General features: G+C 39.4%; 1 protein-coding gene across 5 annotated transcripts in view; it reads left to right on the forward strand.

The window, feature by feature from the left end:
* NLGN4X (neuroligin 4 X-linked) overlaps positions 1 to 27,781 on the forward strand; it is a 160,407-nt gene that overhangs the window by 14,307 nt on the left and 118,319 nt on the right. For 4 of the 5 annotated variants that reach the window (XM_053387276.1, XM_053387270.1, XM_053387274.1 and 1 more), the window contains exon 2: positions 24,311 to 25,187. In XM_053387276.1, the coding sequence (XP_053243251.1) occupies positions 24,716 to 25,187 (472 nt within the window). In that variant the 5' untranslated portion in view covers positions 24,311 to 24,715. Of the gene's footprint in view, positions 1 to 10,307; positions 10,419 to 24,310; positions 25,188 to 27,781 lie in introns of those variants that run through there. The other variant, XM_053387273.1, reaches the window with a different exon arrangement.

A 27,781-nucleotide genomic window follows, 5' to 3' on the forward strand; every position in this document is an offset into this window, starting at 1 on the left:
TTTATTTTAGTCTGACTTTGGAGCAGTAGTGGTTGGTTTGGTGAGGCCTTGATGCTTAAACGACCGCCTATAACTGGTATCACTGCACCTCACAGGAAAGGACCTGGTGATGGGTAGGTCAGCATGGTGCAAAAGCACTGGCAGGATTATCAGAAAGGAAGTTGTCAAAGCTGTTTCCCAATTCCTAATTTTTACATTTGTACATCACCTTTCTTCCATTATTATTATTTCCGAAGTTATTCTGGCTCTTGTGTGTTGCTGTAAGAGAGAAACAAAATAGTAAAGATATTGTAATAGTGCTCCTAGAACCATTGCAGCCACTTGAGGCCCAAGTGATTCCAGCAACTAGAAGTGCCTACACTGAGCTTCAGGCTGGTTCATCATCTATGACCTTTTCTGAACAGGAATAGTCTGTCTACAGTTATCTATGTTCTGGTATCTTCCTGGATGGACTACTTTAATAGCCTTTATGCTCTTGAAGATGATCCAAAGGTGCAAAATGCAGTGACCAGGGTGTTGATGGAGCAATGAGCTTGTTGCATATAATTCCTGTTCTCTGTTATGTTGGTTGCCACTTATCTTCCAGGTTCAATTCAAGGTGCTAATGTTGACATTCAAAATCCTAAAAGACCTGGGGTCCACATATATGAGGGAATGCTTTCTTTCATATCAATTTGCTTCTCATTAAGGTCAACAGATGAGCCTCTCATGTTGGTCCCTACATTAAATGAGGTGTGTACTGTAGCTTTTACAGTAGTGGCTCCATCACATCACTGAGATGATTCTTTCCCCCACTTCATATTCATTTAGACACTAGGTTAAAAACCTCATTTTTGTCAGGCTTTCAGAAAGGCATCTTTGCATTTGATCCTGCTGTATTTATACTCTCTATTAGAATTATTCAATGCTTATTATGTTTTGTATTGCCTTATTCTGATATAAACCAGGCTGTGAGCATTTTTGTTGAAAGGTGTTATGGAGGCATCTTAATAAATAAATAATTTCACACCCGAAGTCATGCTAAATGGTTACTCAGTTCAGTTCAAAGTTCTGCATGTGTGCTTCTCATAAGAAACAGCTATATGTGGACAAGTGTAAACATTCATGATTACCCAGAAGTGGCTGAGCCACAGCAGTATGTTGCAAACAGTTATTCGGAGCTTGCTGTGTTTAAATGTTATGCCTAATGTGAAATGGTTGGGAAATGCTTTGGTAGAGTCGGGATGGGGTCTATTAGAAATTGCCATAATGTATATGTTCTGCTACGACGTTGACAGGAGTGCCTGAGGGTTGAGAGATCAAATTTCTCCATCTGTTAACAAGATATTTTGTATGCCAAATAGTAGGCAAACACTTGATTAGATTTAAATGTCTAATGGATTCTGCTGTCTGGGCTGGAGCTGCATGACGTCCAGAAGCAAACAGACTGATGCAATCATTTCGGCACTTATGATTCAATACCTGATATGTGTCCTGAGATATCTCAATTTTGTCTGAGCAAGTCTGTCAAACCTTTATTTTCAAATATAGACACTTCCCTGATGATATTATGAAAACATTCCTATTCAAACAAAGTGTTTCATTGAATGTATTCATATATCCTTTTTAATGCATCTTCTTTCAGCATTGAAACACAATTTTTATTTATTTCAACAGTCTGCATATCAGTTAATCACAGTCATCTCTAACTATTGTACAGGAGACCCAATGCAATAAGACTAAGTTACAATCAGAATTCATTTAAAAATTCTACTGGAAAAAAGCATTCAGTAAGTGCTGGAAGTTCAATATAAGAAGAGGCTCTGGGTCAGGCCGGTGGCCCATCTAGTCCAGCATCCTGTTCTCGCATTGGCCAACCAGATTCCCATGGGAAACCCAGAAGCAGGTTTCCAGCACAAGAGCACCATCCCCTTCTGTTGTTTATATCAACTGGAATTCAGAGGTATTATTGCCTCTAGTTCTGGAAGGAGAGCATAGCCATCATGGCTAATAACCACCAGTTGTCCTCTCCTGCATGAATACATCTAATCCACTTTCAAAACCATCTTGATTGGTGGCCACCACTGCTTCCCCTGGGAACAAGCACCCCCATACCCTGAACCTGTTCATTCAGATGGAGTGCAACACCATTCAGAACAAGCAGTTGGCCAGTTTTCCTAACACAGGAACTACCATCCCACAATGCCTCCATCTTCTGAAGGTTTGACTTTTGTGACAATTTATCATACTCTTTATTGTCATTGCCATCGTGGTGATGATTTAAATGTATGATAAACCATTTTGTCACAGCAGTAAACAAATGTTAGGTGCCTGGGTGTTCACAGCTTTTCAGGAACATTTTCCTGGTGCCAGGTTTTGTTCCAGATGCTCATAGCCATCTTGGGCTCAGGTGTATACCTGGCACCATGATGGTATGAGAAAGTAACCAGTGAACTGGACTACTCAGGGGTGGCCAGGGAGATACAAGGCTCAAATACATAGAGTAGAGCTCAGAACTGCCCTTTCGCCGCTGAACAGATGAGGGTGGTGGTATGCATTTACCTGAGACAAATATTCACTTACATATTTTATGAGAACAGAATGAATTACATTCTTTAAGGCTCAAGCACCTGTTTTTATTTTTTATATGAATCCTAGGAATTCTGTGCTGCTTCCATTTTTCATTTTAATTAAAAGTGTGTCAATGCTACATTTTTAATAATGGGTTGCAAAACTGAACAATGGACTGATGAGATGGGAGTAGGGTTTTCTAATCATGGAATACATATTTATAAAATCTCAAGTGCTGTATTCATTTTATAGTGATTAAAGGATCTATGTAATGAAGATTCATAACTTTTTTAGTTTTATCTAAAATGTGCAGATATTCTGCAATTCATCTAGCCTTCAGACACCACTTTTCTAATATTCTAGTGGAGTTATTAAAATAGAAATGGACACAGTTAGTCACACATATTCTGCAAAAAACCTACTAAATATCAATTATAATTTCTCATATTGAAATGACAAGCAGTGGTATTCTCAGTTCAAAGTTGGTGTTAAATAGTCATTATAATTTTTATTTTGTTGTTGCTGACATTCGTCTGTTCCAAGAGACAATGGAGTGCACCTCCGGTAGTTAAGTCAAACTGCTGTTAGCAGCACCCAAGTGACCTCCTTGCAGCACAAGCCTAGGCAGTGTGTGGAGGTCCTGGGTTGCCCAGACGACCAGGCCCCCCTCTTAGCCTCACTGATATGGTCCAAAGAAAAACATTACAATACATCTGGCACCAGCTTGGCACCATCCAACCGTCTTAGGGACTCCACTCCAGATTTGTGTAGGGTTCTTCCAAAGAGATCCTGCAAGGCAGTGGACATTTTGGATCAGCGTTTTCCTTCTCCTATATAGACTACCTTCCCAGTTTGATGAGCCCCATCTGCCCCTCACTTTTGTCTCTCCCACAAACCAACCTCTTGACTGTTGGACCCACTATTGGTCCCAAGATTATTCAGGTGAGATTTATTTGCAGGAAATATTCTTCTGGTGGTAGGAGGGGAGGTGATCTAAACGCAAGAGAATCAAAACATTTCCTGGAGTAGATACTGGCTAGTTTTGCTTTGGACACCACCATTTTTCCTCAAAACATTAAAACAAGAGTGAGAAGCACTTAACGGTTCTTGTTTTGTGAGATCTTCTGAATCAGCTAAAAAGATACTTAGCAGTGGAATGTGATCATTCACCAATAAGCCATTGTGCTGTGCTGATCACAACCTTTCATTCTGCAAGTGTGGGTCCAGATTTGTGTTTGACCTGGGAGGTGCATTTTTAACCCAGGTGTTGGGAAGAAATCAGGACAAATCTTTATTGACTGCAGCAGGCAGGTTAAGTGTTGGCATGGCAGTAGGGCCAGGAGCAGTTCATCATTCTACTCACTCCTTGCTGGTGGAATGGGACCCCCTGGGGTTGGATTGTGCCAAACCCATTCCATGGGAGTAGCCTAGTGTTGCACCCTGTTGTGGTGCAAGCCAATCTGGCAAGGTCTCACTAGGCAACCAGGGTGAGGGTTCCAGCCAAGCTTGGACCAATCCTTCCCACAGGCTCCTCACAACATCCCCCCTTCACTAAACTGCTGCTGCCCAATGTCATTTCCACACAGCATTAATCCACCTAACAAAAGACTGCATGCTGCACATTGACTGTAACAATAAAGATTTGATCCGATTTCAACACGAACTTGTTTTGGAACTTCACCTTCCAGCAGAGCCACTGGTGAAACTAAAGGAAGTTTGAAAAAAAAAAAGTTTCTGAGATGGGAAAAGCAGGGGAAAGCTTTTCAAACCAAACTTGGCTGTGTTCAAGCCTCTGGATGTCCTTAAGAATTTCAGTTAAAGGGACATGGGCATGCTTGGCAAGCCTTATTGCTGGAATGCCATTTGTTGAAATAACTCTGGTAGCATTCTGATTCAAAATTATTGTGCTGGCACATCTTTCTGCAGTACTGGCATGATAACCTTGCGGCACTGGTACAGTGTTATGCTTTGCAGTGGTAGTTCCGGTGCATCTATTGGAACATCCTTTCTTAGATATTTATCTGCTTCTGCAGCCATTCTTACAATCAAACTGAAGTCCCTTTAGGGATTCCTGTACCCTTTTGAAGTCAAAGATACAAATCTACACTTCTTCACCAAAGATGGTTTGATTTGCTTCCTTATCTATGTCATTTTAAGGACGTGTTCACTCACTCACATACATAGACACATATTGCATGTTAGCCACAGGAAAAGGGCTTGGATGATGTAGATTTTCTGGTTCCCTGTTTATAGCTAGCTTGCCAGGGGCACAGTAGCAATCTCTATCCCATTCTGCAGGCTATACAACAGCTTTCTCAATGATATCACCACAGATATAGAAGCATAGCTGTCAACTTTTCCCTTTTCTTGTGAAGAATCCTATTCAGAATAAGGGAATCTCCCTTTTAAAAAGGGAAAAGGTGACAGCTATGTATAGAAGTGCATTCTGATGGAAGGAAGTTTGGCTACATTCTTGCTTGCTTTTAGGTGTCAAGTAAAAATTAGTGATATATAGTGTTGGGGTCAGGTTTCCAAAACTCACCTTGTAGGATGTCCTTGACATGAACACTCCCTCCTTTAGGTTGTCCAAGTCACCATTGTAAAGCAGAGGTGCATGAACAGTAGCCTTTCTATTCTGCTTAATACTTCTATTGCCTATTCCCTATTCTTTCAGAACAGCAATAAGTAATGAACAAGAACTCTGAGTTATCTTGATGGTAACACAGGGGTCCATAGTGGTTGTAAGTCTTCTGTTAAACAGTTTCTCACTAAAGTGTTTTCAGTTTGGATTTTGATCTACCTACAAAGTTAACTATGCCTAGAAACCATAATGTTAATATTCTGTCTTGGAGAGGAGGGATGCTTTTGATGGTTGATGCCCTCTATGGAGCTATCTGTAGCCCTTGGTCTGGTAATGTTTCTTTGAGGTAACATATTAAAAAACCAAAGAACTTTGCAAGGGGTTATTTGGCTCTATTATTTGGATTTTATACACTGTCTATCTTACATATACCCTCAAAATCTTTATAAAAAAAATTTCAGTTTTGTGTTCACTTGGCTTACCATGGCAGTCTTCTAATTAGTCCCAGAGCAAGGCATGTTTATAGCCTCAGCACTGGTTCTGTGTTTCCATATACTGCCACAAATAAAATGACCCCTGATCTTGGCATATCATCTCTAACTCACAGATATCTCTGTGTGGAATTACTGTCTCATTGTAAGTTCTCAGTCTTACATTTTTGGTTATAACCCCCACAGGTTTTTCTCTCATTTTTTCTCTCTCTCTCTTGAAGGACATTTTGAGAAACTACATCCGAGATCACATTTGCCTTGGCTCAAGTATCCAACTTGTATTTCACTCCAGTCCCATTTGTTTCTAAGGGAATTGTCTATTTCTCTGGTCTGTTGATACCAGGGTACAGATGTAGAATTCTTCCTGTTGGTAGCCTGCTTTTGCTACAGTTTCATTTTCTGTATACATTGCAACACTTACCTATGGCTGGACACTTTCTATATCTGTGATTGCCTCCATGGTGTGTTCACTTATCTTTATGGACTCTGGATCCAGAGACCTGTGGTGGTCAAATTCTGTTGTGTGCGCCCATTTCTTGTTCTTCTAAATTCCTTCCCTCCTTCTGCAAAACCCTGACCCTGCCATGCTTGGGTGACTTTGGGCATCCACCTGCACTTACTGCTTCAATTGAAACATTTGGAATTCATTTCCTCTTAAATCTTGCATAATGCAAATCTTGCATTACTTTACTACAAAAGTAAATCGTTCAAGTTGATTATCATTTCTGAAGTCAGATCATGGTCTCCCAGGAGTTATAGATTTTTAAAGTTTACAATCTGAAAGTCCCAACACTATCAAATACTTAATTAGTGACCTAGGGCCTCAAAGTTTCATGGCTGGCCCACCAGTTTAAGGTTCGTAAAGAATTCTATTTGTTTCCCTTCTTGTTGGGCCCTGAGGTGCCACTTAAATTTGTTTAGAACTACTGAAAATTAGCCTGTTCCTACCAGCTTAACGGCATGCTATGGTGCTGTGGTATCCCTCTCTCTCTCTCCCCAGGAACATCTTTTTCACCCATTAGGAACATAAGAAGAGCTCTGCTGGATTAGGCCAGTGGCCAATCTAGCCTAGGATCCTGTCCTCACAGTGGCCAACCAGATGCCTATGAGAAACTTGCTTTCTCTGGCTTTTATATAGATAATGAATTTCTGCTCCCCCCCCCCCCAGTATTCTGCTGCATTGCCAATGAGTTTCAGCTTTGCTGGGGCCTTGAGACATTCCATCTTTTTGCTACAGTTTCCTATCTCTCATATTTCTTTTTCATTTTGTCTGTAATGAGGAGCTGGTCACTGTAGATATAAAATGATTTATTAAGGAACTACATATATGCAAAAGGTTTATGCTCTTTGAACTGCTTTCCCATTCCCTATAGCCCTGTCCTTTCTTTTTTATCCAAACCTCTTAATCCGGCTAAGGTGGATGTCCCATTTATAATTGTGTAATCACTAGTTCTCAAACCACTTGAAAATTGCCAATAGTCTTGATGGGTCATGTATTATTTTTCTCCCTGTGGTAGCAATTGTAATACAGTATGCTAGATACCATGGTTTTTAATTGTATTGTTAATGTTTCTTATATTTCTTATATTGCATTTTACTGTATGACAATTTGTATTCCATAGAATTCAAATTATATTAAATAAAACACTGCCAAAAGATTGCATGTGGAAGGGGGAGTTAGCAGAAATTGTCCCCCAACCCACTCCTGAACAGGGGAACAACTCAGAGCTATGCTTTTATCTTAAACACCAGCTTAGCACCAAATCTTAAATCTCAAAGTCACGATTCATCTGCAGTGCGTTTCTCTGTGCTGAACCAACATTACACTTCCGGCTTATAAGTCCTTGATCTGCCAGTCAAGCTATATTGATCCGAAGGAAAAATATGTGAAAAATCTAAGGTGCTTTCCCTTAAATTAGTTTTGTTGTGTATACCGTTGCTTTGAATTGCTATGGTATCGATTGATCTTCAGGTTGTTGAAACAACAATTGCGTGTGCTGAGAGGAGTCATGAGCTAATCCTGTCAACTTGCTTCTGATACTTGTTTAGCTATTACAGGTGATACTCCTTAATTCATCTGCAGTTTTGGGCTCTGCCACTTCAGTGCCTATCTTCCCAAATTAATCAAAAAAGGAAGAAACTGTGGCAGAAACCGGCTTCAGGTTAAGCACTGAGCAATCAACACCACAAATCTGTCCTACAGTGCTGGAAATTTCACTAAGAAACTTCTAAAAGAATGAAGGGTATCCATAACAGATTTGAAAGCTACTTTAATAATTTTATATTATCTGTCCCAGAATAGGAGAAACCCAGAGGATCTTTTATTAAATAATCTTATAATACTTGCTTGCCGATGTACAAATTTTCCTCTTTTTTGTTTTGTAGGAAAGTATAGTAACATACTAACTACATGTGGTATTTAGTTAAAGTTTGGGATATATTTATTTTATGGCAAAATTGACCCAGTAATGATTAGTTGCTCTAGTTAAGTTTAAGTCAGGAGGACTTACACTTGTTTGGTTCCGACTTGTAACTCATGTAGATTGCCTGAACATTTGTAAGCCAACAAATACTGCTGTGTGTTTGTGTGTTAGTTAGTGGTAATATTTTGGCATTTGCTGTGATTAGGCTAATTGCATCTTTCAATATTCATCAATTATAAAAACTGAAGATAATGGCTTGTTATTGGATTATTCTGCATAGTAAATAGTGTCTTGGTTGTTAATTTATTCTTGCTAAATTATTGTTGTTTTGAGTAACCTTTTATTTTGTCTTTACTATTGATCTGCTGTGTTATATTAGTTACCTTTTTATATTGCTTGCTAAAACAATATAATCAATCGTGTGGCGTAGGGAGCTGTCCAAAGTAGTGAAGTCTAGCTACATGGAAGGGATTTTTCAGGTTGTTTTATTGTCATTTATGTGACTCCTCAAATAGGCCTCTGAAAGGACAGGCTAATATTTAGTGTCTTAAAAAAACAAAACAAAACAAAACAAAACCACAGCCACATATTAGTATATTTGGGTTGTGTTTGGCTGTTTGTGTGGATCTCAAGGGCACTTGCAGAAACTAGCTCAACATCTTTAGACATGGGAAGCTGGTTAGAAATTTTTAAATTTGGATCATATAGGATTTTTATTCCTCAGAGATAACTGGGATAACTATATACAAATAAGAAGATAACATCTTGGCAAACTAGCTTTCAATAGTGGAGGTTTGGGTAGCTTAAGTCAAAGGCTCCTGCAATTTATTTTATTTATTTAACAGCTAAATGCATAAAATAAATTACACTGACGTTGTCGTTGACTTAGATTACTTAAATCTTATCCCAATTTAATAACTGAGGAGAAAACCTAGTCCGTTTCCCCTTGTGCACACAGCTCTGTGTGCTTTGGATTGGGGCTGTTGCCTTCAACATATAAGTGAGTCACTAAATGCTTCATATTTATAGCCTCAGTAAACTCAGACCCTAGTTTCCTTTGTTAGTTGGCAACCCAAGAGTACAGTACAGTTTCCTGGTTTGAATATAACTGTAATTTCAAGAAAGCAAGGCAGCAGAGTTGAAGCTGGCACATAAAAGGAAGGGGGAACAAGTGAGAGAGAGAGTATGTTTGCCTGATTCTCATGTTAATAAGCCATGATTGATTAAACTATGATTGATGTATAAACTGGCCCATTGGTTTGGTTAAGCATAGTGTGCTAATCGACGTCACTGGTTTCCTTCAAAAATGTAAAATGGACAAGAAATCTCTTCTACTTTTTAGCATTTTGTACAATTCTTAGAATATGAGAATTCAACCCCACTTTGTCACTTGACATAGACATTTTCTTTGTGCATACATATGCTTCTTATGTATGCTTATCATGTTCAGATTGTTGAGAAGAGAGCAATTGAAACTCATGCAGATTAAGTCTAAATAAGTACTGCAAATGGTCAGCAAAGGTCAATTTGGTTAAGTAGGGATGTGCAGATTAAATAAAAGTCAGAAAGCTTAAAAATTACAAGCTGGTGATCAAGAAGAGTTCAGAAAAAGCAGAAATAATGTAAAACAATGACAAAGTAAGTTGTCACAGTGTCTCAAGTTATGTATGTCTAATGACTCTCTTCAGACAAACATTGCTTGAATAAACATAAGTTATAAACTACATATAACAATTTAATTTGTTACTTTCTATAGATCTGCTTTGGGCTATGTGGCTTGAATAATCTACACTGGAAACCTTAAAGCGCATAGGATATAAGAACCAAGAGCTTCAGGCATACTGTCTTCCGAGGATTAAAAAACAACCTGGAAGTTAGGAACAGAATATTATGTATGATTACAAGGAAATCACTTTGGCTTAGAAACCATATGCCTGCATGCTTATAGCATGCATGCCTTTCACAAAATGCTGTAGAGCAAGGAACCTGTTGAACTCAACTTCCATCAGCATCAACTAGCATGGGCAATGGCAGGAATGGTGGGAGGACTACAGGCTCTCCCTAAACCTTAATAATGTCCAGGTATTCTGAGAGAAAGGAAGAGTGAAATGAAATTTAAAAGCATGATCATGATTGAGTCCTTGATAAATAACATTTGGAGGCATCTTGACCTTCATAGAAAGTTTTTAAAAATGGAGAAAAAGTAGTGTGGGCATATTAATTTAAGATGGCGTGCTGTCATTTCTTTTACTGAAGGGCAATCTCTACCTCTTTCTGTTTCCGACAGGGGAAAAAATGTGTTAACATCTAAAATGGCATCATGCTACCTCACACAGATAGAATTTGAAGGCTTCTAAAGCTGCAACGCTGTTGGTAAGCATTTTTATAGTAGTCCTCCCTAAAACCCAGTTAACATTTTAATCATTTTCACTTATTCAGGAGTCAAAGCAGATGAGACATAACTGAATATTCTACCTCTTTGATTTGGTAAAAAGCACCTCTGGATGGTGCTGAGACTGGCAGGATCATGGTACAGAGATGTTAGGGGATTTGTGATTTTTTGGGTGTGTGTGTAAATAATCATGCATAGTATATATCTGGCAACATTTCCCTTTGGTTATTTACACTTACTCTGTAAAATAATAAAAGAAACTTTACTCAAAATCCTCTACTCGGCTCTGAACTTTTTATATCAGAGATTATGCGTCTTTGATTCTTTCTCATATGGTTTTTGAAAGGCACTATTTTCATGACTATAGTATCTGGTCATAGATGCTGAACTGGACATTCCATGGAAGTAGTGTAGGAGTTGTAGATTAAACCACTATAAAATTCAGGGCCTTGATCTCATTGTGGACTAGTTCCTTCTCTGAAGTTTTTAGGTTGTTTTATCTAAAGGATGAAAAAGGTCAATATATTGTGTCCCCCCCCCTTATTTTCTCCTCCTCTTTTCCAATTGTTTTGTTGTTGTTATCATTTCCTTGTTTTTATGATACTGTGCAATAAAAGAAAATTGAGGTAGTCCTATTCCTTGTTTAGCTAAGCTCAAACAAACAAAAAATAATGCCCATGAGAACATTTGGTATTAGTGTATTATTATGGTGGCTGTAAGTAAAGCTTTTGATTTTGATAGGTCTATATATTGGTGACACAGATGGGGGTGATATGTTCTGAAGCATAGCTGCTATTATTGCTAGTGACAGGGCTTCCATTAATAGATGCAGTGGCTCAGAGGCTGTGAGCGTGAAATGAACTGATCTAAGCAGAAAAGAGAGCAAAACAAGCTGAATTGTGCATTTAAAAATTTACGGTGGGTCAGTGAGACCAGGATACAACTGTGAACTTCTTTTTTTAAGAAAGAAGCAGCAGCAATAATAAATGAGGGCATCAGGGCAAATTACAACTATTAATTGCATGCTGTTGCTTAGACATAGAATATACTTGGTTGTGGTTCCTTAAATTATAAATTAATGGCTGTCAAAGAGAACCTGCCCTATCAAGAGTGTGTAGTCTCATGAATTACTTGTAAGCTATGTAAGATAATAATCTTTTTCAATGCAAAGATGAGGCTGGGTGGGCTTATAGAAACTAGAATTATGGAGTGCTGGTATAATGTATGAATGGTGAAATCTGTGAGTCAAATCTCATCTTACCCACAAGCTCACTAGGTGGTCTTCAGACAAGGCATTATTATACTTTTTTTTTTATTTGCACCCTATAGTGACCATAAGATTGGTCTATCTTAGCATGTGATTATAAGTATTACTCTCATGGCTCTCACCATGCTTGACTATTGCCTCTGATACCTGGGTGATGAAAGCTGTAGTTTGACAACATCTGGAGTTTCCCCCAGTTGGTATATGAAGCAGTTTGAAATATTTATCGGTGCTTTTAACACTATTGGGTTGTCCTTTATGGTGACATTGCCTTGGTGGAAATTGCTTCCACAAGCTGCTTTTGGGTGGACAACCCCCCCTATCTACAGTGGCTCTCACTGCCAAGATCTCTGTTCCAGAGGAACCCTGCCCCCCACTCTCAGAAAAAGCTTTCCATGAGGTGATGGAAGGTTTAAGTCAGTATGGGAATTGGCAAAAATGGTGGTGTGAATTGAATGAATAAACGAAAGCATTTTCTGCTAAGGGAAAGCCACATTACACATAATGATATTTTGTTTGCTTGTTGTTTTTTTAGGAGATGATGGGTTGGGGAAGGTTGGATCCAAACATGTTCTTCCACTCATGGAACAGCTATTTCTATCAGCAACAGTGCACTCTCATAAACAGCAAATCCCTTTTGTGAGTGGAGGGTCTCACTCCATCCAAGTATGGATCCATCCAAGTATCCTCTCTAAACTCTAGAAATTTAATTCAAATTTCTCTGGTGTTCTATGCACCCAGACTTCTAATATCTCCATAGTTTAGTGTATCTCTGTTACTCAGAGACTTTACAGTAGCCCTATTTCATTTGGAGCACATAGCAATAGTGACAGAAAATTCTAATCACTAAAGACAGTGTTATGAAACTGGTTGGTGATGGTGACTTGCAATGAATCCATTATAGGCAAATATTAAGTTTCTGTATATAGAGACCTGCATTTGCTAGATAAATGTGGCTGCCTCTTTCAGTGTCCAAAGGAATTCTAAGGCAAATACCTTGATGCATGGAAGCAGCCTTTCATATGTGGATTCGCTTTCTACTCTGGATTGGCTTTCTAGACTTGGTTCTGTGCATTGAAAGGAAAATAGAAGAAAGGTTAAACACCTATATTTACCATCCAGTGTTCACAATAAGTCATAGCAGATGTGTCCTGCAGAAATGGTTTATGCAACTTTGGAAGTACTGATCACTGTTCTTTTGGCGTGAAGGTGGCTTAAATTAAGCTTTATCCTCAAACAGGTTATCTAAGTTGACCTTAATGTTGTTGGAAATCACTCATGTTAGGGATGGAGGGGAAATGTGGAATATAGACATGTTTTAATGGTACCAATCAAACTGTGACAAATACTTAAGAATTAAAACTTTGCAGGCTGTGACTTCCCCACCCGCAACATTGTTAAATGTTCATAACAACTCATTTATCTTCACTGAGGGCGATGATGTTTGGTGGGGGGATAATGTGAGTAATTTTAAAATTGTTCAGTTTACTTAGAGAAGTTCATAAACATTGATTTGTCACATCATGTATGACAAAATGTTTTTTGATCTCCAAACTTTGAGTGCTGCTGGAACAAAGCAGTGCAATAAAATGATTTTAACTGATGAGACATAACTGCATCAGTCTATTTCCATGCCAAATGTAAGCAATCCACCTCAATTATGCTAATTGGTGCCCTAAAAGAAAATGTTACAGCTGTTTGGTAAATCAGGAAGGTAGAGAGTTTCTTTTTCAGCAGAAAACATTCCACAGTGTTCTTGCAATATAATAGTCAAACTGTTTGTATTTACATTTTTTAAAAAAATAAATCAATCATATAATTTGGCATCTCATTCTCATCATCAAAGTTGCCTATGTTTGCATAGATTGTACATATATTCAGGTTCTGGTGAATCTGAAGGTCTATATTTGGTCTGTTTGAAGAATTCTGCTTCATCAGTTTTGCCTCATTTGTCCAAAACAAATGGACAGGTTGCAGTAGTAAGAGGAAGATGGGAATTGTGACCAGTACTATATCTCTTAATAAAGATCTTCATGTTGTTGTTTTTGGAATTTCTGTCCAACACAGGCTTTCAGACTGCTCAGTCATATCTCTGTCATCTTAATAATTTTAAATAAGTAAATGCAACACACCAATAAAATATTTATTTATATGAAAAGCATACTCTCTATTCAGTTTTGCAATATTGGTTAAAAACCTTTGGTCCCTAGCCCGGCTTTCCATCAGTGAAGGAATTGCCAGAAGTATGCCATAGCTCCTCTGGGAAATGCTAAATTCTAGATGGATCCTAAAACAGTACTATCCCTGAGATTATATGGTTTCATTCCCCCCCCCCCTTGTCTAAGGAGCATCAGGAATGGGAATGTTTAGGTTTTATTATCAAATGTTGCAATAGCTAAAAGCTAACAGACATTACTGAATTTTCATTTAATGCATTTAAGTCAAATAAAATACCACATTTAGGTTGTTTCTGCCATGAAATACAGTGCTAGCAATGAGATGTATAATTGAAGATAGCAAGGGAAAGCCACTCCACATGCCATCAAGTGCAGTGCAGAGTCTGGAAAGCCTAAATGTTGGCCTATTTTACTGGATATCAAAACATTTCATTTGGGAATTAATTAACACTGGAAACACATTGTAACAAACTCTTTAGGCATATCTGAGCCTGGCTTGAGTTCATGCTGTCCGAAGAGAACACCACCGTTAGTTGGATATCCTGCTGCTGGCAACCTATAAACACATGTGGTCACTTTCATGATCCAAATGTCTGTAGGAATTAGTTGCACTCTTAGAGGCCCCAGTAGCAAACTTGTCAGTTCTCCTGAATTCTGTGTTGATGGCAGAAATAATTGTCCTCCAGCTTGACTGTGGGAAAGCATAGAGGGAAATGACCCTAAAAATTGTGATTCAGCCATTTTGTGACCAGTAACATGCTGGGATTCCAGAAATTATTGGAGCAATAACAGCTAATGAGAAGACTTTCCAAGCTTTGAGGAACCTGATTAAAAATTGCGCAACCAATTCTCACCCCCACCCCCCATGCTGCAAAGCACACGACAGCATAGCAACTAAGAAGTAGGGAGGCAGGAGCCAAATGGGCACCACCTCCCCATTGCAGGCATTTCTGTACAAATGCCACATCCTGGCTGGTCTGTTAGTTATGAAGCAGGATCTGTGTGATGATGAGGCCAAATGAAACTCAAAGGATAAGAACACAGAACACATGATTAGCAGGCCCAGAAACCTACCAACCAGCCAACCAACCTGGAGCTAAGTCCAAATTTCTCTGAGGTTATTTTTCCTGAGAATGTTTCTGATATCTTGCTTTTTCTCACTCTCCCTGAAAGGCCACTTTGCTGAATATACAGCAACATTTTTTGTGTTGATCACAATTTCATCCCCACCCCCAATACCCCAGAAGAACACCAGGCATTGTGGCTTATGGAAAATGATTGCCAGCATGTCAAAACATTTGCAGCAGCCAAGAAACCAAACCAAACCAAAAACAAAAACAAAAAAACAATGGAGGGTGGGGGACAACTAAGCCGTTCCACTGTCAGTGTTAATTTTGACCTTATTTACTGTGAGAAACTGTTGAAGAATTTATCCACACACCTCAGGACAATTGGCTGAAATGGTGCCCCAAATTCTCTGCCCAAAATAGGCTTCAAAATGTTGCAGGGTCTTCTACCGTACTATTTTCCAAATGTACCTTTGCTAACTGATTAATATACTGGGGATGTCTGTTTATGATTGCCAAGTATAATTACTTTCTCTGTCACCAATTTGTTTTGATTGTGCCATAAAAGAGCATTCTCTTGGCATTTAGAGTATGATAATTCAGGGAAAACCAATCAGAACAACCAGCACTTATCTCTGTGACTATATTGCCTTTGCATAACTTATCAGCATTCTAGCTGAGCGATGCATAACAACCGTGTTTTCTGTCCTGAATCAGACAAATTGTTCTTAGCTAGAGGTACCTAGCACAACACTTTCCCTTGGAACGTGGTTAACACTTATGTCCACACAGCAACCTATGTGACTTTTGCAACCACTGCTGGACAGAGATAGCTTGCTCACTGTGATCCTTATACTGGTAACCTTTCAATTGCAATGTGCTCTATGGGACTTCCCTTGAAGTTGACCTGGAAGCTGCAACTGATGAAGAATGCTTCAGCGAGGTTGCTGAGATGTCCACATATTTTACCTGTGCTGAGGTAACTGAATTGGTTGCCAACCAGCTACCTAGTCAGGTTTACAGTACTCTTGTTAACATAAAAACCCTGAACAACTCGGGACCAGGTTACCTAAAATAATTCCTGCATAGACCTTTAATATCACTTAGATCATCTGGGGAAAATTCTACTCATGGCACTGGACCCTTCATAATATCACAGAGCATTGATCTGAAAACAGGCATTTTCTGCAGTTGCCCCTCTTCTGTGGAATACCCATCCCTCTGCCATACACAAAGTAACAATCATGTCAGCTGCGTTCCATTGCTGACAGAGGGGGAGAGTGTGGAGAGACAGGTGGAGGTAATAAGGCAGGAATGCAGAAGGGGGAGGAGGAGCCAATTTGCAGTAGAAGCCAGAGAACAAGGAGAGTGCCGAGAACAAGGAGAAGGGAAGGGGGAGTTCAAAGGAGAAGATGCAGACTGACAGCTGTAGCTCAGACTCAGAGGGAGCGCTACCGGGAATTGCCCATCCCCAGATGTGTAGGCTTGCAAAGATTAATGAAAGGTGTGAACAGGAAAGGAAGCGTAAGTGGAGCTTTAAAAGTGGGAGGAGGAAGGGGCGTACCTCAGACTCAGCAACAGCAAACTTGGAAGCTGACGCTGAGTGACTGAGCTCCAGAGTGATTTGTGTGTTTTGAGCAATAAAACCTGAGTTAATTGCTGCCAGCATTGTCTTGCTTCGGTGGGAAAGACCCAACCATAACAAATCATCAGTTGCTGCAGATGTGTTGTGAAGACTTATCTCTGCCCAAGCTTTCCTTGACCCGTATTATCAGACCTGTTTTATGTGAATCCCCTAATACCTGTTTTATTATTTTACATGGTTTTATGTTGCTGCTTTATTGGTTTCGGACTGCATTTCTTATTGATACTTCTTAACATAAATGTACTCCACTTAGATTTTTGAAATATTAAGCAATTTATAAATGCCTTTAAAGATGCTAGAAATACTTGGGACTATGGTAACCTGGGTTCAAGTTCCTGCTCAGCCATGATGCGTATTGAATTATTTTGAGCTAGTTATTATCTCTCTGTTGAAGCTATTTCATAAGAATGTTGTATGTTTAAAATGGGACAAACACAAATCATTTGCCCTTAGGGGAAACATGATATGCAAATATGATGAATTAAAAAGAGTAAGAGCTCCTCCAGACAAACTGTTTGTTCAGCACTCATCCTGACTTGCTTGCACAATAAATTTGGTCTTTATTAAACATTCATTCTTATTCATTTACAGGGTAGTTATATGACAATGAATATTCATTCTGCACCCATCCTGGTTGGGATCCCATTAATTATTTCTTCATCCCACACTTTTAAATTCATTTCCCCATCACTTTCCAAACCACAAAAAGTTGCACTGGTTAACAACCACTTAATCCACTTCAATTGAAAAAAATCTAAAGCTACAGTATGCCATTGAATCCTTCCTGAAAAATAGGAATGGTCTGGAGGCACCCTAAGTGAATAAAATTCAGAAATGTGCACACAGAGCTCCTGTGCTAAACTACCCATTTACATAGGCACCTATGTGCAAAGATTCCATTGCATAAGCATAGCTGCCCTAAACAACAAAGAGAATAGGAAAATATGCACCCATTAGAATTCTGTGTGTATGCTTGACCTCTTTGTATCGGAGCCATATTGTGCCACTCATTCTCCTATGAGTCATGTACTTTGTTCATACCAGCTTTGGAGATTAATGTAAGTGTTATTTTTGTCCACTGCCTAGTTTCAGCCAACTGCTACGGGCTATTGGATTTAGTGACACTGAGCAATGAAGAAAATAAATATTATTGCCTAGAGCACTGTGTTACAGGGCATGCCAAAAAAAAAAAAGTTATAAGGTTTTGTTAGATTATAAAGAATCCTAAAGGATGCTGGGAATGGGCCAGAAACCTAAAGCACTAAATAGTATAGAAAAACGATGCCAGATCATTTCATTTTTTCTTTTTTTTAACCCACCACTTAACATGTCCTAGTTCAGGACGGCAGAGCTTCTGATTTTCCTAGTGAATGCATTCTGCCAGGCGTCTATTGTGGCTAGGGATGGAAGGACCTGTCACTTTCAGTTCTCTGTTTATCTTTTTTTCCCCCAATTGTGAATTCAGTTCTCCAGATTTCCACAGCAATTTGGGATTATGATTATGATTATTTTTTAAAATGTAATGAAAATTCATCAGCATTTTAGTGTAGATTTCTCCTAATAAACACAAATTTGTATGCAGTTTTGACTAAAGTACATATTTTTGCAAGTAATTTCCCCTGATATAATGCATTATCGGTATGTTATCTTTCACTAATATATTTCTTTTTGTGCACACTTCCCCATAATATATGCATTTTTGTAAACATTGCTTTGTTGGAGAACTGCATTGCAAAATTCAGATAGGTGTGAATTTCAAAACGATTTCAGAAAGTGATAATTCAGTAGATTTGCCTAGTAAAGAAAATGCCACAGTCTACTGCATCTGGTCCAGCTGACTCCTTCTGAATTAGGCCCTGGAACATAATAAAACTTGAAAACAATGACACATGAAAACAAAGTAAGATGCTTAAACACGCTCAGTGTTTTGTTTATATAATCAGTTGATCTCTCAGGAAATATTAATCCAGGTCTAACCTTGTGCCATCACAACAAATATATTTTTATTAGTACTTATGAACATTTAAAACTCTTTACAATCACAAAGTCTATTATCAGTTAAGAAGAGTAAGTCTTTTACCAAATCACTTGGGACTGAACCTGGGACCTTCAGCTTTTCATTACTAAGGAGGGTGGTTGGCTGCAGAAGTTCTGTAAACTGGACTTCTACCAAAAGCTGTCTGTATGATCCTTATTGTAGGAATGTTTTGTCTGGATAGCACTTGTTGAAAGTTTCAACAAATGAGAACGCGTGTGTGTGTACATGTGCATAAGCACATGTGCTTGTGTTTTTTTGTGGGGAAAGAGAATATTTTCCTCCTGAATATTATTTTTGTTTTCTGACTCCTTCTTCTTCTGGAACAAAGATGCTGAATTGAGTTAAAATTCTGAAAGCTCATTGATGTGCAAAAATGTAATTAAGCACTGGAAGACATTTTTAAATTTTATGTGTTTGGCTGGATGATAGGGGCTGTCAAGCAAATCATTTTAACAGGTTTAGCTCTGTTATTACAGAAAAGCACTGAGACAGCATGTTTTCTTACTAGGGACTTGCCATGAATAATAAAATTCTGTCTTATTTCCCTTATTATCTGTTTTCCTTTCCTGTAGGGGGAATAAGACAGGATTCTAAGCCTCTGCTCATCTAATTAAATTGCATTTCTACTGTATTTTCCATTTTGTAGTGAAATATATCATACAGAAAAGACCCATTCTCATTTTGGCACCACTTCTGAAATACTGGATTTCATTCTGTAATTGATCATTTTTAGTCTTTCATCCATTCTAGATTGAAAAGGATAAAGAACCGGATCTTCTGTCACTGAAATGACAATGCCTTAATCTCCTTTCTCTGCTTGCTATTTGAATAGTAACCTGGGAGCTGCCTTACTGGGAAAACTATGAGTCCATTTAACTTCCTATTCTTACTCAGACTGATTGTAGAAAAGTATATAGGTATACAGAAGAGTAATAATAACTCATTCCTACCAGCCAGTTCCTGTAGTCTAAGCTTTAAGTACATTGCTATCAAGGAGATCTACACCTAATTCACAAATGACCCCACACTTGTGTGAGCTTCAGACTTTCCTAAGTAATCATTATGTGTGCTTGGAATCTACAGATCTTGAATGCAGTCTCAGAAAAGTCTGAGAGAAGGGTAAAGTGAATAAGTCAGCCTGTTTTGCTCACACAAAATCCAGTGTCAACGTCATTATCCCACGGGGTTTTGGATGGAGGCAAACTGTTTTGTATAGCATCCAAAAGTATGATAAGGGTGGTATTAACTTGGCTTGACACTGGAATGCAACACACACACACATTAGCTCATGGATCAAATGGGAATTGAGATGTGTGTGTGTGTGTGTGCGCGCGCGCATGTGTGTGTAAATAAAAGTAAATAGCAAAGACAAACCAACCAACCAGACATTCATAAATGAAAAATTGTAGCAGAAGTGTTAAATGAGAAGAGGACTATGCCTTGTCTGATCAGGACTCATGAGTACTGGGTCTGCCAATAGCATTTAGTGGAAGTCCCCTACCCTTATTTCCAAAGGGAATGTTGTTTTGGACTTTGAAAGTTGAGAGGTTACAGCTGTGTAAAGGACTGTGTGCATGGACAGAATCCATACAGGGGCCTTCTTGTATGGTAGACGTTACTACCTTGATTCTGCCCATAGCAGTTAAAGCACAACTGTTCACATCATTGAGCATCCCTGCTCCAATTCTTATAGTTGTGCACTGTATCCCCCCCAATATCAGGACAAGTAACTCTGGGACAAATTCCACATGTTGTGTGTCCTGCCTTTTCCCAACCATCTATTCCTTTCCTTGTCCACAGCTGTTGCCCTGTGAAAAGGGAGAGGCAGACACAGGAAGCCACTGGCTCTCTGTAAGACCACCCATTGGCAAACACAGCCTTAGAGGAAGCAAACAGAGCAAAGCTAATCTGTGTGTCATGCAAAGTCTTTGGTGAGGTTGGGAAAGGGAGATTGTTGTTGCTGTCATTCTGCCATTTATGCATGGTAATCTAGGAAAACATGTTCTCCTGAACAAACTCAGAAGGTATAACTATCATTTAAAACAAGGCTGTGAAAAGCTGTGGTGTAGCTTAGAAATGTTTTCCCCTACTGTTAAGTAAATACAAGCAACAGAGCTGCTAGCATAATTGCAAAAGGTCAACATTTTCATGACCTATCACAGGTGACTCTAAGGCCCTGTTCTAAAAAACAACAGATGGTAATGAAACTCTGCCTGGGATGCACTACTTCAGGCTGCAAAAAGAGCTCACATCATTTAGTAGGAAATACTTGGAGCAGTAGATCTCTTGCTTTGCATTCAAAAGATGTCAGGTCTTTTGACCTGGTATCTCCAGGTAGGACTGCCAAAGACTCCAGTCTGAATCCCTACATTCAGGGCCAGTGTATTTGCGTACCACATTTTCTACAACTACATCTGTGCCCAAAGCATTTTACAGGATAGACAACTGAAATGCCATAACTGTGATTTGAATACATTGCAATACAACATGATAAATCCATCATTTAATTCAAAACAGTGGCAAATGTTTAAATGAACATAAAACATACCAGTTGGTCAGTTAGCAATATCCAATGCCAGTAATATTACAGTGGTACCTCAGGTTAGGAAATTAATTTGTTCTGAAGGTCTGTTCTTAACCTGAAACTGTTCTTAACTTGAAGCACCACTTTAGCTAATGGGGCCTCCCACTGCCGCTGCACCGCCAGCACACGATTTCTGTTCTCATCCTGAAGCAAAGTTCTTAACCCGAGGTAATATTTCTGGGTTAGCAAAGTCTATAACCTGAATTGTCTGTAACCCGAGGTACCACTGTATTATAATACCCACAGTATCCAATGCATTCCAGTGGTTCATTATGAGACCTAAGAGATCTCACTCATATGAAACTCAAGGAAAAAGACGAAAAGATAAAGCAAAATAACCACTAGGTTCTTCAGGCAGCCCACCACTACAGTAAATACCATTCTCTCACCTGGGCCTCAAATTTTGGTCCTAAAGGTGCACACTCATCCTTCTGGCAACTCCCCTATTGGCTGACTCTAGAAAGCAGAGCACCAAGAGAGGCAAGATGTCCCCATTAAAGGTTATGGTTCTAAAGAGAGCATAAAAGCCTTTGCATACTGACAGAGCCATTGTCTGCTGGTTTAGACAATACTGAGCTAGAGATACTCTGGCCAAATTCTGTGCGACTGCCATAAAACTTAGGGAACAAGTTGTGCTACCAAAATGATTAAGGTTTTAAATAATAATTTTAGGTTATATTTTAGTGATCAAGATTTAATATATTTTTTTAACTGCCGCTATATCTGAATTGTCTCTGTTATACCCAATTGCAATTCAATGTATTCCTGTTGTGTTTTATGATTTTCCTGATATTGTAAGTGACCTGGAACTGGTCTGTGACTGTAATAATAAAATTCTATTCTATACTGAGCTAGAGAGACCAGTGACATAATTCAGTATCTGTGAATCCTAAGAGCCCTACTCCACAATCTTCCACACAAAAGGAAGCCTTAAGATATATAAACCAATAATGCCAATAATCTTGTGTGTGTGCTTGTGTGCATACGTGTTTACTGTTAGAGGAAGTCAAGTACCTCCCAGCAGATGGGAAAATTTGCTCCAATGTGCTCAGTGATCTCTTAGAGTTTAGTTTCAATGAATTTCTGTATGAGAATGTGGTTAATACAGTTTAGTTTTAGCTGGAGTCGGGGTGCTGTCCCTAGTGGAGTGGAATCACTTGTGTTTGCTTTTCCTTTGACTGAAAATGTTTCTCATATTACGTTTTTGTGTATTCCATGATGCAACAATCATACAGTTCAGCCGACATTTTCCTTTAGGTTAGCTTGATACGAGTCTAAATGCTACGGAAACTTCCTGTCACTGTCCTGACATTTAACAGTGTAAGCAAAGTCCTACATTAAAATTAGGCCACTTCCTCAGGGCAAATGTGGGGAGGGAGTTATCTAGATAGAGAGTGCTGAGTGCTCACTTCTTTAAAGAACCCTGGCATGGATTTGTTGAATATTTTGGACCTTATGTGGAAAATTGCATCTTAATGAGGAACTTGAAAGGACACTTCTGTGTTGAGTACATTTTATAGCTAAAATAATGTAGCTATGACAACATGTTCCTTGACAATGGAAAAATTAACACATTTCACGTTTGCTTTAGTTATTTATTTTTTAGTAGATTTTCTTTCAGCTGTCTCATTCCGAGGTCTAGCGGTAGGGTTATACATAAAAATATGCAGAGAAGTAGGCAGGGATAGAAATAATCAGGGAAGGTCTGTGGCTCAGTGATAGAGCACATGCTTAGATTTGGAAAAGACCCCTGTTTGGAATACTGGGGAGCTGATTCCGATCAATGGAGACTATACAGAGCAAGATGAACCAGAATAAGGCTGCTTCTGCCTATGTCCCTGTCAGGGAACTGCCATCAGCTCAGAGACAAGAGATGGAAGGGCAGTTGTGTTACAGAGAGCCTCTGAAAATCTTGTGAAGCAGTTCCACTTCCGGCGAGGAGGAAAGCCCTACCTCCAGTGGAGAAGAAGCGCAGGGGCAAGGGGATGCTAGGGAGAGCCTTAACATTGAGCCTGAGCAAGCCAGAGGCGGAAAGCACGCCCTTGCCAGCACCCATTCTGTGCAGTAGTTTTCGGCACAGGGAGGGTCGGAAAAGGCTGGGGGTGACAGGACTTTTATGCTGGGGGAGGTACACAAACCGACCACTCCCAGATTCTGCTAGTGATTGAGACAGACATGAACTTACTACACTCTTCACTGTAAATAGTTTGCACCAAGAATAAAGCCTGTAAATGACAGGTCAGAGTCCTGCCTGGTTACTCTCAAGCAACCACCATAGCCACTGAGAGTCCCAATTAAAATGTTAGGCAAATAGCTAAGCCTAACAAGTATAAACAAGTCATCTCAAACTGTTCTGAAAGATACTCAGATTTGAGCTTGACTCTGCATGGGGCAAGAGGTGCAATGCATTTTCACACATGTGACTAAACCACCTTTGACCTCTTTCACTACTATTGTATGCATGTGAATGATGTTAAGAGAACTTTTTTTTCAACACCACAGCTACATTTTAGTCAGCTACAGTTCTGCATTTGCTTGAAACAAGCCAGGGAAAGGGGGAGAAATGCATAAAAAGACCCTAAATTACAACCCAGTGTGCTGAAGTAGATACTCATTGGACTTCAAATATTGGACTACAGCATCCTGGAGTCAAATCTGTGCTAGTCACACTCAGCATAATGCTTCTGGGTTAAAATGGGGAGGAGACACGATATATACTGCTCTGAGCCCCTTTGAAGCAGTGATGTAAATGAATGGTCAATGCACAAAATAGTAATCAAAGCTAGTGCCCTCTGTTCAATGCCACTGAAATCTTCTCTAAGTTAAAATTTATTTTTTCACATACACAGACAGCAGATGGTTCTGCAGCTAGTTATATAGCTGCTGAGAAATGAAATGTGCAGTGTCACTGTATGTCCCACTGGACTGAAAGGCATTGGAGAATTCCTATATCCTTAAATGGCAGCATGATGTTAATCTAGCAGAAATGGATGAAGGTGATGAAATGGCAGGGAAACAAATTGAAGATTTATTTTAAAATATTGTCAGCAGCAGAGTGTATGTTAATTCTCCCTCTCCCTTCTTTGTTTATCGCACAGGTTGATTCATCATGCTGGAGTTAACTGGAAGGAGCCACCGTGCCAACGTAGCAGAGTAAATGTTGAACATCTTGCCACTTCTGATTCTTGGATTGTGATATCAGCACCAAAATAGAAGCAGACCCAAGGGATGGGCTTTAAGCAAAAGAACTCCCTTGCTTTTTGTGCCACGGGGATCTGTCTATGGTCGTTCTGCTGATACACATACAACACTCATTTTGGGGGCTTCTTTCTGCCTTGGCAAGATTGTTTTTGCCCCTTATTTTATTTTCCTTGGTCAACTCCTCCCTCCCCTCCCCCCCACTTGCACACTCCCCTCCCTCCTCACTTTTTTCCCCTTTCCCGACTAATTTGATTCTCCATCTGGGTGTGGAAGACAGAGGCCTGCGAATGTTGATGTAAATCATGTCAAGGCCAATGGGACTCTTATGGCTGCCTTTGATCTTTACTCCTGTTTGTGTCATGTTGAATTCTAATTTCCTCTTCTGGATAACTGCTCTAGCGATACGGTTTACGCTTATCGATGGACAAGCACAATACCCAGTCGTAACCACGAATTATGGCAAAATACGTGGTGTAAGAACACCTTTGCCCAATGAAATACTTGGTCCTGTGGAGCAATACTTGGGAGTCCCTTACGCTTCTCCTCCAACTGGGGAAAGACGATTCCAGCCCCCGGAGCCTCCTTCCTCCTGGACCGGCACACGGAATGCCACACAATTTGCTGCTGTCTGCCCACAGTATCTGGATGAGAGATCACTGCTCAACGACATGCTGCCTGTTTGGTTTACTGCCAACTTGGATACTGTGATGACGTATGTTCAAGATCAAAACGAAGACTGCCTGTATCTGAATATTTATGTGCCCACTGAGGATGGTAAGTACATTATTCAGCCATAAGCCGGCCAACTAGCCTGCCTACTACAAATAAGTGAGACTAGGGTATTCGATTGTAGAACATGCTGTAGTCACCTTTCAGCTTTCTCCTTGACTCTTGTTAGACAAAAATGTTATAAAACACAGTAGCTTGTTTATATTAATGCTGATGTGTGTGTCAGCTGTGCATATTTTGCTATCAGAATGCAATTCTATTTTCAGATGTATATCAATCCCCACCACAACGGTTGTTCATGGAGGAAAAGTCAATAAATACTAATAAGAAAAAGAAGAACAACATTAAACCCATTCAAATAGGAAATGAGTTGCTTTGATTATTAGTGTATTATATAGGCCCTCTGAAGAGAAAATAGGTATAGTGTATTTTATTTTGTAGAAGACTTCTGAAATGTCATTGTTTATGTAGGAACTCGTTATACTTCACATTTCTTCGAACTTGTTTGATGAAGGTGTTTGCAGTATAAAGACCTCATCATTTTTAGAAGATTCACCATTTTAATAATGCTGTACATATATCATTCATGCTGGCAATTAAAAATGGGTTAGTCAACAGCTATTGCACAGCAATGAGGAGTCACCATCATTTCTGCCCCACCCCCCACCTTCTGGAACATCCTTCTCTAATAATTTCTCTGTTGATACCTTTTATTGCAAATCTTAATGACATACTTTTCCTGTAACAGGAACAATCTTTTAAACAACATTTTTCTGTAACATACTAACAATGTACTTTGAAAAAGACACCATCGGAGGTATTGATTTCTGGCTTGCAGGCCATGCCTTATTCGAAAAATAACTTGCTGGTTCTACTTCACAGAATAATGGAGAATTGTACTACGTAACGATGTTGGTAAACACTCCAAAGCAGACCATTTCTGTTAATGTCTAATTTTAATAACTGTATGATTTGTCCCCAGTCTTGTAACCTGTGCCAATGTAGGTATGGAAGACTGATTGCCATTAAGCGCTTCATTTTCAATAGCTAAACACTTATATATGTTTTTGAGTATCCAAACTGTTGTAATTCCCTTGCTTTGACTGCTGCTTCGATCCAAGTACAAGTATTGTTGCTGGCTTAATCATTTTTCACTTCAGACGTGGAAATGTAGAAAGTGTAGTAGATGGAATACAATATAGGACACTTAAGCCACCACAAATCATTCTCCCCCACATCAAGGGTGGAGATCCTACAGCTCTAATGGACTTCAGAATAACGTCCTTCAAGCTGCCACCTGCTTCTTCTGTCACACTGCAGCACAGCAAAAACATTTGTATCAAACTGAGATCCTCCTCTCACTTTACCTCGGAAAAAGTCAGTGCATTGATCTTCCACAGGTCATCTTGCTCGGCAATGTTTCCCCTGTGCTGGCAGTAATCTAGGATCCTGGGGTTTTCATGAGTTACGGGGAGCTCCGAGGTAAGGTATGAGACAGCCTTAGTTTAAATGACCTAGCCAAATTGCAGCTAGCTTGGTGGGAGAACAGCAGTGAAGAGTTCAGTGCAGTTTCTCTGTTCCTCTGGTTCAGAGAGAAGGCTGCAGCATAGACTTTCTGTCTCCTTTCTTTTCTTTTGCATGTTAAAACAAAGGAGATCTCACCTATCTGTTCTTGAACATGTAGGAATTCAAATAAGTGCCAGGGTTTCTCCTTTTACTTCATTATGCAAAAAAGCTCCATGACATGGTGTACACAATGCAGGGTGCTACACTGTAGGGAGCAGAGATGTGGTCCTCTACCGATGACATTGGACTCCTACTCCCATCAACCACAGCCATCACAGCCAATGTTCAAAGAAGATGGAAATTGTAGCCCAATAATATCTGGAGCGCCAAAGGTTCTCTGCTGGTGACCTGTCGAGCTCCCTGTATGCATTTGAATGCTCATCAGAAGCACTCTTTGTAGAGCAACTCCTGGTTGATACTTCATCCTGAAGTTTCCCCCCTATGAACTCTGTGCACAGCTTTAGACCAAATTTCTTATTATTATTTGGAATGGGAAACTTTCGTATCATTAGTGGCATATGATTTTGGAAAATATGATCTAGGACAATGCTTAATCACAACTAATCTGGAAAGCTCCTGTTTGTAGGTAACTAGAAGGAAATATTTAAAAGTGTGAGTATTGTGTGCGGGTGGGGGAGGGGATTCAATGCAAATTTTAAAAGGGATACATATATTTTTCCTATGTTGTCCTTGCAGGAAATCTGATGGCAGATTGATTGAGTTCCTTCTTGGTAACTTGAAATCTCTGAGCTAAGCCCTTTGTAAAGTAATTAGCATGACAGTTTTGTTCTAAAGAGCAGCAAACTAATTCAAGTAACAACAGCTTGGGCATGTAACAAAAGTGTTTTAACACCAGCTGTTGTTGTTTTTCCTGAACATGTATGCCTGGGGGAAAAATATTCCTTCCAAAGCTTGCTTCATGCACTTTTAATTAAGAGGTGACCCCACAGAAATTATTGTCTCTCCCACCTTCTTCTTCCTCTTGCCATGAACAATCACTGAAATTTTTGAAAGGTTGTACTTACTCAAGAAACCAACAGAGGGCTCTTCAAGACTTTGAGATACAGGTGATC

The sequence above is a fragment of the Podarcis raffonei genome, chromosome 4, assembly GCF_027172205.1.
Source record: "Podarcis raffonei isolate rPodRaf1 chromosome 4, rPodRaf1.pri, whole genome shotgun sequence".
Taxonomy (NCBI): domain Eukaryota; kingdom Metazoa; phylum Chordata; class Lepidosauria; order Squamata; family Lacertidae; genus Podarcis; species Podarcis raffonei.